The sequence below is a fragment of the Meles meles genome, chromosome 18 (assembly GCF_922984935.1).
Source record: "Meles meles chromosome 18, mMelMel3.1 paternal haplotype, whole genome shotgun sequence".
NCBI classification, from domain to species: Eukaryota; Metazoa; Chordata; class Mammalia; order Carnivora; family Mustelidae; genus Meles; species Meles meles.
The window spans coordinates 46,137,549-46,155,712 of NC_060083.1; the positions used below are offsets into that span (position 1 = coordinate 46,137,549).

Here is an 18,164-nt window from a genome sequence, read left to right on the forward strand (position 1 = left end):
AAGGTTTTATTCTAGGGGTGCCTGGGTGGCTCTGTCGTTTAAGCGTCTTCTTTCGGCTCAGGTCACCATCCCAGGGACTTGGGATCAAGCCCTGCGTGGGGCTCCCTGCTCAGCGGGGAGCCTACTTCTCCATCTCCCTCTGCCTCTCTCTGCTTGTGCTCTTTCTTGCTCTCAAATAAGTAAATAAAATCTTTTTAAAAATAAAATAAAAAATAATAAAAGATTTTATTTAAAGTAATCTCTGCACCCAACATGGGGCTTGAACTCACAACCCCAAGATCAGGAGTCACATGCTCCACTGACCAAGCCAGCCAGATGCCCCAAAAATAAAATCTTTAAAAAAACACTTTTTTTCATGTTCGTTCTTTTATGTAGGGTTGCCTCACACTGTAACCGCCGATTTGCCGGTTGTCATAATTTTACGTTAGAACAGCTGTCCTGAATCAGCCAGCAGTGACTGGCCCACGTACCCAGCTCTGCTCTGAGTCTAGGGTTTTCTAATAACACTGTAGGGGGCTGATCCAGATCTAGCCGGAGGCCTGCCAGGGCGTTTGAGAATTGTGCTCTGGAAGGTACCAGTCTGGGATGTGGGGGGGCTCTCTTGTCACTGGAAAATCAGTCATTTCTGACATGATCTAATTTCCTGCCTTCCTGTGTGTTAGGGAAGCTCCTGCTGGGTCTTCCATGTAAGGCTGCGTCTGAGTAACGCGCGTGGCTGGTGTCCCCCCACCTCGGGCACAGCTCTTCAGTGGTACCATAAAGCCCTTGTGAGCCGTAAGGCCGCTCCTCTTCAAGAGCGGTACCCAGTGCGACAAAATAGCCTGAACCCAGCTTGGATACTTTCCCAAGGAGAGAGGACCCAGCGCTTTCTTTTATTATCAGCAGGTGCAGAGGTGACGCATAGCCAGAAGGTGGCAGGCAAGGCTGGTGTGATCCAAGGGGCCAGGCCGGTGAGAAGCTGAGCCCCCAGCCCCAAGAAGGGGCTGTGCTGGGGAGAGAGGAGTGGGAGCCTTTGGCCACAGCCCTCTGTTTCCTCCACAGAAATGCTGATGCACGTGCAGCAGCTGTCTCTTGATGCTCTGTGTGCGAAGAAACAAGGGCCGAAGAAGAAGCCAGAGGTAGGTTGTCCTGCCGAACTGAAGGGAAATGGATGGTCTGCAGGGGTGAAGTCGGTGACAGCTTTGGTAAATCCCTGACCCACGTGAGCCATGTCTTCTCGGCCATTTCTGAAAAAGGAGGAGGAGTACAGCCTCTGTCGTCAGCACGGCCCTGGTGTCCACAGCCTCTCGTTGCCCTGTCCTCTCCTCCCCGTGCTACCTGCAGATCTCCCATGGTCCACTGAGGCATGCACCATGGCCTGGGCTGTGGACTGCCCATGGTTCATCGTGGCCTAGATAAAACAGAAATGCTCAGGGCCTGCTGGCTAGGCTGCCGTTCTGGGGCCAGCTCTTGGCCCTGGAGTGAGCCTGCAGATTGCATGGGTGGGGGCAGGGGATGTTGCGGTTTGAAAGAGCTGTCACCTTCCAAATTCCTATTTGGCTTTTCCTTCCTCTGCTAGAGTTAGAACTGTGTGTACCCTACATCAAGAGAGCCCAGGCTGATTTTTTAAAGCCACGGTGTCTTCATCCAGCCTGAATCTGAGGAAGGATTAAGCCTTCCAGGTTAGGGTTAGGGTTAGACCACCCAGGGCCTGGCACCCAGGAGTAAGATCAGCAGTGGTAGCGAACCCCTCCGTGGCAGAGGGAGCCCTTCGCCCCAGCGCCCCTTGCTCCATTCCCTCTGATCTGGGAGTCTTAGGGGTTCTGCCACTTCTGTGAAATAGATCTGCACTGTTCACCATTCAGAAGTTTGTACGAGGAAAGTCTTTCTCCGCTACGACTTCTCTTCCCCCATTACCAGGCTCCCTCCCCGAGATAAGCAGTGTGAATGGTTTCCCAGGTATCCTCCCAGGATCCATGCTTATGTGAGCAGATAAGTCCAAAGTTCCTCCCTTTTTTGCAAATGCATGGTATTTTTACTTTGCCTTATTCACTTAATAATCTATATTTTTTCAGATTTTATTTATTTATTTGACAGAGATCACAAGTAGGCAGAGAGACAGGCAGAGAGGGGAAAGCAGGCTCCCCGCTGAGCAGAGAGCCCGACATGGGGCTTGATCCCAGGACCCTGGGATCACGACCCGAGCAGAAGGCAGAGGCTTTAACCCACTGAGCCACCAGGTGCCCCTAATAATCTACTTTGTAGATACTTAGGGGTCTTCCAGAGTAAGTTCTGGGTACAGTTGGCTGATATGCAAGGAGATAGGGAAAGCTTCTTTGGGTCGTGGTTGCCCTGGACTTGTTGCCTGGAGAAGAATCCAGAACCTCTGTGGGTCCAGTGGTACAGACAGTCCTGGACCCACTGGATCTCTGCCAACCTCCTCCCTGATTTCTTATTTTTTTCCATTTAATTTGTAATAGTATATAGTAGCTTTGTTTGACCTTGACCTAAATATTGGTTTGTTTTGTTTTTCTTTTAAAGATCTTATTTATTTATTTGAGAGAGAGAGCGTACAAGCACGGGGAGCAGCAGAGGGAGAAGGAGAGGCAGGCTCCCTGCTGAGCAGGGGGCCTGATGAGGTGCTCGATCCCAGAACCCCAGGATCATGACCTCATGACCTGAGCTAGAGGCAGACGCTTAACCAACTGAGCCACTCAGGCGTCCCAGACCCAAACATTGGTTTTGACCCACAGGGTCCAAATACACAGCACAGGGCACAGGAAAGCAAGAGGTGTGTGAGCTGACCTGGAATGGCAGCAGGGCCTGGGAAATGCGAGCTGCCATGTCTGGGCACCTGCCCTGCATCAGGTCTATTGCCTCCTCCCTTTGCATTTGTCTGTACCTTGTGGCCAGGTCAGCGAGGCAGGGGGCTGTCGCTTGCACCCCAGGCAGCACAGCACCGGCCTGCGCCCGGGCCCGGGGGCTCTGCATCTCTTGCCCTTCCTGGTGTCCTGTGTTCCCTCCACAAAATCAGCTGCCACTGAGATGCACACACAGGACTCGCCCCCCATCATGTCCCCGGGGAGCCAGAGGGAGCCATTGTGTTGGCTCTGCCCTCGCTTAGGGCCCAGCTGACAGCAGGAAGCAAAGTGGGGCAGACAGACTCACAGTGACTCGCCTCACCAGGCCCGCTTCCTCGACCCTCCAGCTCCCTCGCATCCTTAACCTATTTTCCTTTCCATTTAGGGAGCGTGTCCAGCAGAGTCAAGAACGCGGAAAGGTCAGTGTGGTAGCTTTCCTCATCTAACTGCAGTCCCTCCCTCCTAAACGCTTCCCCACGGCTTCCTCTGTGGCAGCATCTGCTCGCTTTTCTGCAGCAGGAAGCGAGCGAGTCCAGGTTGTGTTGTCCTGTCGTGTTTGCAGGGCCTGCGCTTTGGAGGCGAGAGGGCGGGAGAAGGGTATCCATCCGGGAGCAAGCCCAGAGCCGCGTGGCCCAAGCTTCTCCTTAGCGCCAGGACCCCGTGTGGCCGCGGCCGGATCCCGGGCCCTGCCTGAAGTTCGCCTTCCTCTTCCCTCTGATTCAGGAGCAGTTTGGGGTGGGCAGTGTGACAGCTGCCTACCACTCTCCCAAATGCCAGACTCCCCGAAACTGACAAACAGGCAGATTGACAGCCCGGCTCCCGGCCCCTCTTGGACCGCAGGAGAGTTTCTCCCCCCTGGATGTTTCTCCCGGAGCTGCTCTTTAAGTGGCATTTATTCGTGCACAAGTAGGAGCTAAGAAAAGTCACTTGGCACCTCTCATGTTCAAAATTCAAGGAAGTCTGTGGGGGAATTGATTTTAATCACTGTCTCAGTTAATTAGAAAGACAAGAAATCGCCCCCAAAAAGTAATTAATGAGAGCTGCTGCCTTGCGAGGAGCGAGGATCGAGGCTGCTTTTGGCTTGGGCGCTGGCGGAGCCCGGAGTGGGTCTGATGGGGGGAGGCGCTGGCTTCCCAAGGAAGGGGAAGGTCTGGGGGCCTCCGGGGCTGCCCGTCCTCCCAGCCTGCCCAGCTGCCCTTCTCACAGGGCCTCTGGGGGAAGAAGAAGGGGTTCTTAATACCTAAGAGATTTTGTAAACTCTGCGAATACCTAGCTCACAGAGGATCTCTTGATTAACTGAGCAAATGCGTCTTCCCAGCCACCCCTTGCCCTGTTGATTCAGGATCTAGATTTCACCTTTGATTTTTTTTTTTTTTTATTGCCCTCCTGCTATGATCCCTAAACACTCTTTGGCTCTCTCCCTCCCTGCTTTTCCTGCAAAAAACCCTGGAGTGTCCCACCTCGGGATTCTGAGGCAGCAGGAGGGTAGGTCAGGAAGGACCCGAGGCTTTTAGTGGAAAGGAGCCGGGGCTGCCAGGTTTCTAACCCTGACGGCCTCCAGCACCCCCACATGGCAGGGTCCCCTGTCCTGCTTTGGGGTGGGCGGCACCCTGCGGCCTCTCCCCACTAGGGGACCTCTTCTCTTTCACCTCGGGTAGAGGCCAGAAGAGACGGGGGTGTTGGCTGACCCCAGCCGAATGGAAGGGCACACCTCGGGGTGGCGCGGGCCCCAGTTCTGCATGACTCTTAGACCTTGGCAGAGCTCGCCTCTCAGCGCATTTCCCGTGCGGGCCCTGCCCCGGAGCTGACAGATGGCTCATGCGTGTGCGTTTCCTTTCCAGTAGCCAAGCTGAAGGCACCGTTCCTCAAAATCGAAGATGAGAGCAGGTGAGTGGTGGGGGCCCCCTTCCCCTCAGCCTCACCAGGCCCGCATGGAAGACAGGTGCTCAGGGGCCCCTGACCGATGTGAGGGTCCTGGAGCCCCTCAGCCCTCCACCTTCGTCTTCCCCAGAAGCCGCTCTCTCCCCCTGTCATGGAGGAGTCTCCCACAGACCAGGAGGAGCCTCTGAAGGTGGCCCCTGCTCAGTTGGCCCTCCTCTTGGTCACGAGTCAGAGGTTAGTGACCTGTGTGTGCGTTACCTCTTCTGATGCTCTGCTGTTAGGAGAGCTCATGTCCCGCCCAGGCTCATGGCTCCTCCTCTCCCCCGGGGCGCACACTGCCGCTCACTGCTGAACCCTTGCTGGCCCCGGGCAGTGCCCGTACGTCGCCTTGGCTGAAGCCAGGATGCTTGGGCTGGTGTGGCGGTTCCCTTGTCAGACCATCTTGTACTGGAAGCCCTTCTATTTGGCGATGCGGAACCCTCTTCTGACGCATAGTATCTCGTGAGGGCCTGGGAAGGACAGACATGAGGAGAGCCCATCCTTTTCCTAGTGCGGAACCTGAGGTCAGAGAAATGAAGGGACTTAATACGGCCATGTTGCCAATGAAGCTCAGCCCAAGGCCTGAATCTGGGTGTCCTGCCCATCCTGCCTGGTGTCCTCCGCACTCTGCCCTGTCTGTCCCCCACTAGGCCCCTTCTTTCTAGACAGCCGGGGCGTGTGGGGGTAGTCCGTGAGCTGTTAGTCACCTTGGTTATCCCTGACTCTTCAGTAAGTACCGGCTCAGAAACCTGCAAACTTCTGATGACCTCAAAATAAAAAGTTGGCTTTGGGTTTTCTTGTCTGTATTTAAAGAAAAAGCCCATGTGAAGCCAGCAGAGACTCCTGGGACCAGAGCTTTCTGGGTCTTTTGGCCTCAGGCAGGGCAGCTAAAAGGCCCAATGCCGGGAGCCTGGTGTGCCTGCCTGTCCTCCAGGCAGACCTGGGTTTCCCTCTTGGCTCCTGGGCGCAGGAGAGAATTGGCTTTGGTGGCCCAACCGTGAGTGGAGGGAACGCAGGAGGGTGATGAGGTGCTCTCTTCTCCGGTTCCAGGGGGATGGGGGCTGCACGGCCTCTACCCCAGCTCCTTCACTACCAGTTAAACACAAGGGGTCATGGCTCGTACACACCGCCGGTGCCCAGTGTCGCACGGCACGTGGCCAGCACACGTCACTTACGGGGGTACCATACACAGTTGGGGTGCCCCCAGCAGCGTAGGCAAGAGTGGAGACAAGGTGTCCTGTGCTTCTGTTGGCTCGCTCTCCCGAAGCCCAGTGACCTCACCAGACTCAACTTTGCAGCCTTCTGGGCAGAAACAAAACCTTGAGGAGGAAGAAAGTGGGGAACTGGGGCTGGGAAGGGTACCTCCTTCTCTTTAAGGACCCAAGAAGACTCCCGATCAATTCACCCTGAGACCACAGGACTCTCACTGTGCCTCCCCCCCCAACCCCCCAGAAACCCATTGCCCACACTGTCCCCTGGAGCACGGACTATTGCAGCCAGACGCGGCGTGCCTGTCCGCTACAGCGGCAGGCTTTGCTCGGACCTACAGATCACTGTGCCTGGCTCTGGAAGTCTCTTGAATGTGAGCAGCTTGAGGCAGAACCATTCAGTGCAGCTCTGACTCCCCAGAACTGTGCTGCTCCTTTCCACTCAGAATACCTCCCCTCGGGTGGTACCGAGGAGCAGCCCAGAGCAAAGACGTTCCTCTTCCTGGAATAGGAAAGTCATTGATCTGGTTTAAACATTCCTCCATTTAGGTCTGCCAGGCTAGAGTCCTCAAAGGTGGAAGTGGGAATTTGGATCAGGAGTCGGGAGACTTGGCTCATTGCCTGGTCTGGACCACTTAGTGTCGTGAGCCCTTGGGCAAGTTATAGAACATTTTAGGCTTCATTTCCTCTTCTATAAAATGGGCGAACACCACTTGTTCCCCTCTGCTCAGATGAGGCAGGGAGGGTAAACGGGCTCGTTGAGTAGCCAGAGTGGGGGAAAAGCTACTTTGTCAGGACTGGGATTCGGGGTGGGGGGGTGGTGGGCCAGGCCTCCCTTTCTCCTCTCCCTGTCTCCCACGGTATTCAAAATGGAAATTCTCTGTGTTTCAGGAAGTTTCGTCCCTTCCACCTTCAATTTAAGTCCTTTCCTGAAGTTTCTTTTCTGGGACCCAAAGATGCAAGTCCCTTTGAGGCCGCGATGACCCTGGGCAGCTCGCATCGCACCAGGTGGGTGTTGCTGGTCTGAGTGCCAAGGGCGAGCTGCGGGCCAGGCCCTTCCCCGGGGGAGCCTGCTGGTCCCGTTTGGGGAATGGCCATGTGTTCACTCCTGAGGCAAAGTCTGTTCTGGGAATTTCGCCCAGAGACGAGAGATACTAGGCATCTTCATCCGTTTCACTTGGTGTTCTCCATCCCTACGAAGAAATTTGACTTGGGTCCAAAGGGCAATAGGCTGGTTTCTAAAACTTGCATCTACACTCCACGTTCATCAGCGTGCCTTCGGCTGCCATTAAAAATGCAGGTTCTCGGGGCGCCTGGGTGGCTCAGTGGTTTAAGTCGCTGCCTTCGGCTCGGGTCATGATCTCAGGGTCCTGGGATCGAGTCCCACATCGGGCTCTCTGCTCAGCAGGGCGCCTGCTTCCTCCTCTCTCTCTCTGCCTGCCTCTCTGCCTACTTGTGATCTCTGTCTGTCAAATAAATAAATAAATAAAATCTTTAAAAAAAAAAAAAAAAATGCAGGTTCTCAGGCTCCACGTGCAGAACCACAGTCTCATGATGGAGCCTTCAGAACTGTGCTTTTGTGGGCAGCTGGGCAGCTCCCCAGGTGATCTCTGTGCACATCCGAGTTGGAGGCCTCTAGGGCCTGTCGTCAGGAGTAACTTGGGGGCAGGGAATCCGGGGACCTGCCGCATTGTGTAGCCCAGAGTGACTTGTAGGCCTGTGGGTGTTCCTCCTCCGCAGACGGGTGAGAATTGGAAGCTTCCCTGAGCAAAGTGCAGAAGGGATGTGGCCTGGGAGACGACCATATGCCTTCTCGGACCCCCTTCTAACCGCTGTGTCACAGGGTTAGCTCACAGACCAGCGAACTAGGGCAGGCAGGCTCCCAGCATGCGAGTTCCCAGGGCAAGGGGGGCCTGTGGGTCCCTCCAGCAGACAGAGACCATGAGCAAGCCGAGGTGACAGCCCGGTGCCCTGCGTACCTTTCCCAGAAGGCGCAAGGGTTACCCATAGGCAGCGCTAGGCCTGGGATGGCTGCAGATTGCAGAGGAGCGGAGGTTGTAAAGGAGGGACGGTGAAGCATTGGTGTCTGCGTGGGAGAAGTATAGCGAGAGAGTGGCCCGGGGTGGGGAAGCAGGGAGGAAATCTGTGAGAGGAAAGGTTTAATTTTTTTTATCTAAAAATTATTATATTTTGGTTCCAAATTCAAGAGTTACAGACGGTGGTTTTGTTTTGCTTTTTAGATTTTATTTATTTATTTGTCAGAGAGCACAAGCAGGGGGAGCCCCAGGCAGAGGGAGAAGCAGGCTTTTCACTGAGCAGGAAGCCCAGTGCGGGCTACCCGAGCCGAAGGCAGACGCTCAACTGACCGAGCCACCCAGGTGTCCCAAGAATCACAGAAGGTTTAAAGTGAAAGGTCTGGGGTGCCTGGGTAGCTCAGTGGTTAAGCATCTGCCTTCGGCTCAGGGTATGTTCCTGGGGTCCTGGGATTGAGCCCTGCAGCGGGCTCCCTGCTCAGCGGGAAGCCTGCTTCTCCCTCTCCCACTCTCCCTGCTGTGTTCCCTCTTTCGCGCTCTCTCTGTCAAATAAATAAGTAAATCTTTAAAAAAATAAATAAAGTGAAACGTCTGGGGGCCCCTAGGTGGCTCAGATGGTTAAGCGTCTGCCTTCGGTTCGGGTTATGATCCCAGAGGCCTGGGATCAAGCCCTAGCATTGGGCTCCCTGCTCAGCGTGGAGCCTGCCTCTCCCTCTCCCTCTGCCTCTTCTGCTCATGTTCTCTCTCTCTCTGTGTGTCTTGAATAAATAAAATCTTTTTTTAAAAAACTAAAGTGAAAGGTCTCTATTCCACACCTACCCTCCAGTTTCTAGATTGTGGGTCTGTGTCCAGAGATAATTTGTGTGGGGCGCCTGGGTGGCTCAGTTGGTTAAGCAACTGCCTTCGGCTCAGGTCATGATCCTGGAGTCCCAGATCGAGTCCTACATCAGGCTCTTCTCCCGCCGACCTCCCTCCTCTCATGCTTGCTCCCTCATTTTCTCTCTCTCTCAAATAAATAAAATCTTTAAAAAAAAACAACAACATAATTTATGTGGACAGAAGTACATTGTGTGTCCTTCACTCCTCTTCTGTAAAGAGTAGCAGAACATTGGCTGGGCTAGATCTAGCCTTTTCCATTTAATGTATCCTAGATTAATTTCCCACTAGTCCCTAGAAAGCTTCCTCATTCCCTCTTAGGGCTTCAGGGTTTTCCATCAGATGGTCTCACTGTACTTTCTGTAACCAGTCTCTCCTTGATGGATGCTTAGATTATTTCCAGGCTTTTGCTGTTATAAATAATGCTACAATGAATAATCTCACTCAGCGTATATTTGTGGACCAAATTCCTAAAAGCGGAGGTGCTGGGTCAAAGGGTTCCTGCATTTATAATGTTGATAAACGCGGCCAAATCGCTTCTCATGGGGGTGACGCCCATGTGCCCGCATGTGCCCCGGCCTGCCCCCGGCTCCCCCCAACCCCGGGGCTGCCCCCATGCTGACCTCCGCCAGCCTGCTGGGTTAAAAACTGTGTCTTGGTGTGATCTGCATTATCATTTTTTCTCATTACGGATGAGGTTAAGTACATTCGTATGATTTGAACATTTGACTCTCTTTCTGTATGAACCTTCTTTATGTCCGTCGTCGGTTTTTCTTTCTTTTCTAGTTGCTTTTCTTACTGATTTGTCAGGAGCCCTCCACGTATTAGGGAAATGAGCTGTCTGTGTTATTAGTGATAAATACCCCCCTCCTCTGTCTGTGATTTGTCTTTTGTTTGCATTTCCTGCCATGCATACATTTTTTTTAGATTGCATGTAGTTGAATTATCAGCTTTTTTCTGCTTTCTGAATTCTCCATCCTGCTCAGAAAGTCCTTGACGGGGACTATTTTGGACTTTGTTGAGTTTGCTCAGACAGCCAAGCAGCCGCTAAAAATACGGGCCTGAAATTAAGAAGAGGAGTCCGGTTGGAGAAGGAGACCGGCAGGTCCTGGGTGAACGGGTCAGCTCTGCAGGGGACAAGTGGGCTGGGCAGGGGGCAGTCAGGGGAGTGGAGGGCAGGAACAGCACAGGCCCCTTGCTGCCACTGAGGCCTTGACCCTGTCATCACAGAGCGTGGAGGGATGTGGCTTCGGGGGTGAGCTCGAGCCACGTCTGTCCCGGGAGGCGTTCCTGCCACCACCTGTCCTCACCTGTGCTTTGCCGTGTTGGGGCAGGGACAGGATGGGGTGCCCGCCGGGAGTGCTCCCCCCTTCCTTGTTGCTTCTCCTGCCTCCCCTGGCCGAGAGTCCCGAGTGGGGGCAGGCCTGCGCGTGTCTGCCGAACTGTTTTGGTCCACCCCCCTGAGGGCCCCAGCCGTGATCGCTTCCCCCCACCCCGCGCTTTCCCCAGAGAACCCAAGGACCGCGAGCAGAGCCCACAGTCAGCCACCCGCACCCTGCCCAGGAGGAGGAAGGGCTTCTGTGAGTGCTGCCAGGAGGCCTTCGAGGAGCTCCACGCGGTGAGCCCTCCCTGCCCAGCAGCTTCCCTGGGTCTGCTCTGCCAGCACCCGGCCCCCGCCTCCACCCCGCTCGTCCAGCCCGGCTCCTCCCATCCTGCCCCTGTCTAATGCCCTGTGCCCCTCTCACCCTGGGCAGCATCTCCAGAGCCCCCGGCACCAGGGCTTCGCCCTAGAAGCCCACCCGTACGCAGAAGTCGATCGGGTCATCGCCCAGCTGTGCCGCTGCTCTGCCGACGCCCTACCGTGGGCCGGCCTCCCCAGGTGAGTGCCCTGCGCTGGCCCTGCCCCTGTTCCTGTCCTCGCTCCCCTGCTGCTGCCCACCGGCGGGGGGGGCAGCCCTCAGCCTAGTGACATCAGGGACCGGGGACCAGGCTGCGGCAGTTTTCTCTTTTCCACCAGCTTCTGTCCTCGTTCTCTTGGGGATTGGTGGGGGTTGGGAACCCTCCATTTGTGGCTCTGGCTGATGAGGACTGGGCCCCCACCAGCACCAGCATGGCTGTGCCAGTGGGGGTGGGGAGCACAGCTGAGCCCTTGCTGCTCCTGGCGTGTCCCTGGTGATGTGCCTGTGTGGCCTTCTAGAAGTACCGAGGGGGGCTCCTGGGTCCCTCCCACATGGATAAAGAGCCAGATCTCTCTGCCTTTCTAGAAGTTACCTCCCCCCAAAAGGATTGCAGGGGGTTCTCTAGAATCCCAGCATCCTTGGAGCCCACCAAGGAGCTGGGGCTTCCCCTCGCAGGCCAAGTCTTCAGCTCCCTGGGCTCCGCTTGGAGAGCCAGGCCTTGTGCTGCATCCTCCAGCCGCCAAAGGGCACAGCCTCCACTGCGAAGTTATTAAATGGAACAGCCTCTAACCTGTTCCTCTGGGCAGCACTGACCACAGGCCACAGAGCCGGGAGAGGCGCAGACAGCACTGGCCGCTGCTGCAAGGGGAGCCCGGGAAAGGGCCTTTCGTGGAGCCCCGAAGTGGGCCGCACTCTTCAGCACACCAAACCCGTGCGGGTAGCCATGTGCGAGCCGCGCCCCGGCCCGACCCCAGCCCCCACCCAGGAGGATCCCAGCCTGCCGCTGGCTCTGGATGGTGCCCCAAGGCCCACTGGACATGTCTGTGCCCACAGGCAGCCGGGCTCCCCAACTTCAGATGGTGATCCTCTGCGGCCCGAGACTCTGCCTCCCAGCCAGCCCTCCCGTCCCCAGGCAATGTCTCCCAGGAGGAGAGAGGAAGACGAGCACCAGGCCCCGGGTGCCCTAGAGCCAGATGGAACAGCACTCAGCATGAAGCCCCCCACTGAACCCCCTGCTGAAGTTGTGGGGGCTGGCAAGATGCCAGGACCGGTAGCCAGCTGCCAGGAGCTGGGGGGACTGATGGATGTCACTGCAGACCCCCCAGGGACACCAGGGTCCACGAGCCCTGGACACCAGTACCATCTGACGAGCTCTGGTTCTGCGGAATTCTGCGGCCCGGACGTGGCCCCTGGTGGCCACAAGCGGAAGGTTCAGTTCCCCGGTGGCAATCCTGAAAAGAGGTCAGAGGTGTCCCAGCCGCAGGCCTCAGTCTTCGTCCCGAGAGCCAGCAGCCCTGGTGGCGCCAAGTCATGCAGCAGCAGGCCTCTCCCCTCCCTTCCCCTTCCAGGCCACGAGCACAGGCCTTTGGCCTCCCTCCTCCCCTTGTGCCACCCACAGACCTGCCTCTCGCTCCCAGAGCCTTTCCCCTGGCAGCCCACAGAGAGGCCAGAAGAGTGCTGGGCCACACAGCCCCCTTGGCCTGGGGGAGGATGGTCCCCGGGGATCTGAGGAGTCAGAGCCTGCAGCCCCCGGCCCTGTCTGTGGCTGGCTGGCCCGCGCCCTGCTGCCCTGTGGCTCCAGGCCAGCTGTCCGCCCACCTGCACCCTGCGGCTGACATGCGGGCCCCAGGAGGACCTGTGAGAGCCAGTCCGCCTCTGTACCCCGCCCTCCACCAGGCCGCGCCCGGTGGCTCCGCCCCTCCAGCTCCTTGTCTCCCAGCACCGGCAGAGGACTGCTCCCCGAGTTCTCTGGGACAGCAGCAGCCCCCAGCCCGAGGGCCAGAGCCACACAGAGTGCCTCAGGGCCTCACCGCAAGAGCCAGAAGAGCCTCGTGGCCTGGCCTTTGATGTCCAAGTGAGCAACTGTGGTCACGGCCAAGCTCTGTGCGGTCAACAGAGCCAGTCCACCACTCAGCCAGGTCTGTGGGTGGGGAGGATCAAGGGAGTCTGGACTGGGGGGGCCACCCTCTGCCCCTCCCTCCAGCCGTGTCCCTACCGGGCGGCAGTCCACAACAGGCTCATCCGAGCCTGCCGCCCACTCCAGGAGGCAGAGGCAGGGGTGGCGTACGGAGGGACCACAAAGAGGCTGGAGCAGCAGGAGCCCTGGCCTGGCTTCCTGTCCCTCTGCAGGCACTTGCCTCGTGCAGCAAGTTTTGGTGTTCCCCACCCCCACCCCAGCTTCCCTTCCCAGGAGCATGTGGCTCTCCTGCTTTCCGAAATGCCTGTTTGTCCCCTCCCCCAGCCCCCCACGCGCGTGCACACAGATCCTTGGGAACATACGAAGCAGAGGAGGGGCGGCTGCGGTACCTCCAGAGCTCCCTCGCCCCTGCGTTTGTGGGGAGCCCAGCACTGAATGGACCTTTACCCTGAGCCCTGGGGACGGCCAGACCCCCCCACACATCCAGGCACCCTTCTGCTTTTCCATGGCTGCCCCCCCCCCCCGCCCATTTCTGCTATGCCAGGGTCAGCGGTTCACCTGCCAACTTCTGCATCACCCTTTCCCTCCCTCCCCAAGGACCTCCCCCCATTTCTGCCAGCCAAGCCATTAATCTGGAGACAGAGATGGGTTTGCTATCGATTCTTTGGCCACTTTTTTTTTTTTTTTATTGCATTTCGCGCTGTGGTTCTCCTCACCCTTCTCTGCCTCTGTGCGTTTGTTTCTTTAAATGTTGGAGCTACAAGAAGCCTGGTGCTATGCTGTGTCTCATTTTGGAGAAGGAAGGGGGGGCCTAGCTGCGGGTGAGGACCTGAGTTGTTACTTTGGAAATGGAGCAACTGTGTGTACAACCCTCCTAGAGGTCATGTTTGGCCTTTTTATGCCATTCCTGTTAAATTCCATAATTAATCTTGGTTCAGGAACTGTAAATAAATTTGTTAATAACAAATAGCAAAGGGACAGGGCTGGAGTGCGGTGTGTCGGGCCCCGATGTGCCCTGCAGTGACCCCGAGCAGGGCCGCGGCAGACACGGACGGAGTAAGCGGCCGGCAGGATGGGAGCCCCCCAGGAGTGGGAGAGCGTGTCAGCTGCCACCCTCCCCCGCCCGGTGCCAGAGGGCTGTGGGGCAGAGGGGCTGCTTCTGTCCCGTCTCTGGTCACTGACTTGGTTCGGCCTGCCAAGTGGTCGCCTCCAGAGGGCATGCCCACAGCCCACTGCCAAGGAAACTCCTTTGCCCTAATGAGCTTTCCTGCTAAGGGCCCTTTCTCTTGTCCCCCGTTACCTCTCCCACAACACTGCCACTCTGGATGAGAAGTTTCCCTTTCTCAGACCTCTGGGATGTCCTCCCATGCTGCTCAAAGACCAACACACCCAGTGCTAACACCCTCCTTGCTATCCACCCAGGATCTCACAGCCGGCCAGCCTTTGCTTCCCAACTCAATGGTTGTGACCTTGGACATCACCTCTCAGCCAGGCCAAGGCCCAGGGCTATCTCTCCTTATCCATGTCTCCGTTCCAGCCTCCAGGATATAAATTTAGAGGGGACCCCAGGAGACCTGAGCTCAGACAGAGGGGTTCTGGCCCATATGTTAGGCCATAAGTGGCTCCTTGACATGGGGACTATTCGAACCCCCTTCCACTCTGCAGATGACCTTGACTCAGACCACACAGGCACTGCCTCCCCCTGCTCTCCATCCCCTTCCCACATCTGACTCTTGGAGAGAGAGCCATGTCCTCCCTGTCACCGTCCCTGCTTTCCAGTCCACCCTGGCCAGCCCTGTCAAATTCCTTCTCGGATTTGCCATCTCTTCCCTCTGCCCTAAAACCCCATCCTGGAAAATACTCGCATTGATTCAGCAGGCCGCCCCTGTTCCCCAGCTCCTTCCTGCGGTCTGCAGCCACTGCCTCCATGTCTGCGCCTGCTCGCCCGTCCAAAGCCACGGAGGCTCTGCCTGAAGCGCTCCACTGGGCTTGTTCCTCCCAAGGTCACGGATAACCTGAGAATTATCAAAGTTGGCCGCCTCCTCTCCTTTTCCACCTTGAAACCGGGCTCCCTGCTCCGTGTCCCCCACCACCACCTGCCCAGTCCTTCCCTCCCCCAGCTTCGGGTCTCTGTACCAGCCTCATTGAGCACAGGCCTAGATGTCTACCCTGAGTCCGCTCCTGGAGCACTACCCCGCCCTCCGACACCCCTGCTTCCCCAACCTGGGACCTTTGTCCTCAGCCCCATGCGTGCGCTGCTCTTTCCTTTTGCAGATGGGACCAGCATCGTACCTCCACCCCTGGCTTCCTTCTGAATTCTACTCCCCCTGCGCTGTGGGGAAAGGCAGGGGATCTCGCCACACCCCGGCTCACACTGACTTCCGGCAAGTCCCTCAACTACTCTGGGCCTCGGTTTCTTCTGTTTCAGTGAGGGGCTTGGATGAGATGACTTCAAGGGTCCTTCTTTCCAATAATAAAATACCTGATGGCCAACGGGTCCCTCGTTATCCCTCTGTCCTGCCACTACTACAGACCTACTTACCTAGAAACCCATTCCTCCAGCCAGGACCGCCTCCCCGTCCCACTGTGTCCCACTGTGTCCCGCGCCTCTCCTGGCCTTCTCTCCCTCTGTCCCTCAGCCTCTCCCATCAGACTCAGGTCCTTCTGGTCCCTCCCCCTGCTGCCCAGCCTCTCCTTACAGCCTCCCAGCCTCCTCTCTGCTCTCTGCCATCTCCTGGTCCCTTGTCTGGCCACCGCGGGCACTCCAGCACCAAGGCCGCTCTCGGTCACCAGCCTGGAATGCCCCTCAACGACAGCAGGAACACCTTGCTCTTCGAGGTCCAGGTTCCATATTCCCCGAGAACCCCGCAGTGTGTGCCTGCAGGCTCCACGGGCCCAAGCTCCCATCTGGGGCCTGCCCATAACTGACCTTTGGCAAGGATCCTGAGACACTTTTCTTAGTCTGAAAAACGGAGGTAATGGTAGTTTCTGCCTCACTAAGAAGTTGCAAGATTTAGATCTGTTTGTGAGGTTATAAACACTCAGCAAACTGTTCGTCTGTCCCCCCCACCGCGGAACCGCATACCTGTGAGGCCTCTCCGAGCCCTCCAATAGGGCTGATTTTCACTAATGTCCCATCTTGTGATCCGCAGCCCATCTCCAGCATGTGTTTTTTGGTTGAAACTGCTAAGGGGGTCTGTGAGACACCCTGAGTCCAGGCCCCCCACTTTCCAACAGCTGGTTCCCCAGAATCTGAGGAGGATCCCGGGTGAGGGGGGAAGGAGCGCCACACCTCCCGCCAGCATGTTGGGCCTTTGGGGCCATGACTACAAACCTCCCAGAGGATGGCTGTTCCTGGGACCCCCCCCCAACACCTCTAATTCCTCCCTGAGCGTCAAGAGATGGAAGGAAGGGTTCACAAGGACGACCGAGAGGGGGGATCACTCGGCTTCCCTTGGGAGACTTAGCCGGTCAGGGGGGTGGCTCTCCCAGGGAAAAGGACAAGGTGCCAGGCTGGGATCCAGGAGGGAACAGAAGGCACTTCTGGTTCTGATGCGCGGGCATTTCTTCAGTCTCCAGCCCTCACTCATGCCAGCAGGGGGTCTCTCCATGTGCTGGGTGGAGGGCCCCAAGGGCTCCCCAGCCACAAAACAGTCCCTTGGGTCTAGGACAAGGGCCACAAAGCTGGTTTTCTCCTTGGCACGTCTCGGGCCACAGGGACAGTGCGAGCCCAGGTCCAGTGACTCTGCCGTGCCCCAAGCGCTGCTCTGAGCACTTGAGGCCGGCCCCTCGCTTATCCCCCAGCAGCACTGCCAGGAAAAGCCTTTCCAACTCCCATTTCCCAGAGAAGGAAACAGGCTCAGAGCGGCTGGGAGACTGGTTCCAGGTCACACAGACTTTCACCAGGACTGGGACACCGGTTAGTTGCCTGGAGCCCTAATTCCTTCTGTTCACGGGGCTTCCCGCAACCCCTCGCCTGGCATGGTCTCTGCTCCAGGCGTCGCAGCCTGGGCATGGGGCCTGGGCAGCCTCCTCTGGCAGGGATCATGCCCACCATGTCGTCCAGGATGGAGATTTGGGGCAGAGGTAAGGAGAGGAGCCAGAGGCAGCAGACCCCCCACTCCCTTACCTGCGGCTGCTAGGACTACATCTTGGCCCCGCATCAGCCCAGCTTGGCCCCTGTGTAGGAAAATTTGAGGGAAGAACTGGCTGAAGGCCAGGACTCCAGGGAAGGCGGCCTCATGCCTCTTGGTGGTAGAGGCTCCTGAGGGACGGCTGTGGGTGGGGACCAGAGTCTCACAGCTCCCTCAGCAGGGGTGACCCAGAGGGTGGCATCAAGACAGAATAGTGGCCCCCAGCCTCTGATTTCCAGAGTCCTGTCCTCCTGGGATAGAGAAGCAATGGGCAGAAGGGACCAAAAGAGCCCGCCATAGCTGTGGCCCTGGGGTAAGGCTTTGCCCAGGGAACCCCTGCCTTGAAGAGAGGCTGCCTCAACAGCTCCTGACCTCAGGAGAGGAGGCTGGGGAGAGACACGCAGCTTGTAGCAGAACTGACATGGAGGACAAGAGAGGGGAGGTGGGACCTCGGGCTCGGGAGTGGGGCGTGGTCCAAGGACGGTGAAGATCCCAGCTGGGCCTGCTTGAGGCTGCCCCTCCCCCCCCCCCCGGGAGATGAGGGCCTGTGGGCATCACAGGGCCACACAGAGGAGCTGGAGCTGGCTCAGGATGTCACCAGAGAGGAGTCTGGGGGACAGGAAGGACTCCTAGCGGAAACCCAAGGAACCAGAGCCACAGAAATCATAGCCATGCCCCTTCACCGAGGACGCCCAGGCCACAGACTGGGTACGCCGCGCGGTCTTGGTCATATCGTGAGAGGGGTCCAGACTCCCCCAGGCCCAGTGTCCCCCATTGTGAAATGACAAACCCTGCCTATCCTCTTGGGAGGCACATGGGATCGTGGCCCACTAATGGGGCCCCGGAACTGGAGGCCAAGATGAACTCACCCCAGGGGGCCTGGGAAGCAGGTAGGATAGATGGCCTCTCACTGCCAGCTCTTGGACTTCGGGAAGCTACCATGGGCACCTCTTTCTTGGAGCCTCCGTGTCCCCATCTGAAATGAGGAGCGCAATCTCTCCCTCCTGGCTGAGTTTCTAGGGAATATCCCACCATAGGTCCTCATTCCCGGGAGCCCCCCTCATGCCTACACCCTGGAAGAGGTTTCCAAGATGTCTCCAGAGTGAAGGACCAGTTGGCTCAGCCTTGCTGAACATCTGGAGCTGGAGAGGCAGGTGGTTGCTGGGGGCAGTCACCCCGGTCCCAGCACTGATGTCAGCACCTCCCAGGAAATTGCCTTCTCACCTCTCCTGGGCCCAAAATAGAGCTGGGGGGGGGGGGAAGCTGTCACGAGCCAGAGATAGCTCCCCCGTCCCTGGCAGAGTCCCTGAGTCCCTAAGGAAGCAGAGGACCCAGGAA

The 18,164-nt window shown here is 57.4% G+C and overlaps 1 protein-coding gene across 1 annotated transcript in view; it reads left to right on the forward strand.

Annotated features, from left to right (window-relative positions):
- Window positions 1-13,667, forward strand: part of DBF4B (DBF4 zinc finger B) — a 45,977-nt gene extending 32,310 nt beyond the window's left edge. The window contains 8 exon segments of the mRNA XM_045985177.1: window positions 1,042-1,118; window positions 3,226-3,259; window positions 4,682-4,727; window positions 6,860-6,976; window positions 10,387-10,495; window positions 10,632-10,756; window positions 11,610-12,276; window positions 12,278-13,667. Coding sequence (XP_045841133.1) covers window positions 1,042-1,118; window positions 3,226-3,259; window positions 4,682-4,727; window positions 6,860-6,976; window positions 10,387-10,495; window positions 10,632-10,756; window positions 11,610-12,276; window positions 12,278-12,391 — 1,289 coding nt within the window. The 3' untranslated portion in view covers window positions 12,392-13,667.
- The last annotated feature ends 4,497 nt before the right edge of the window (window positions 13,668-18,164 follow it).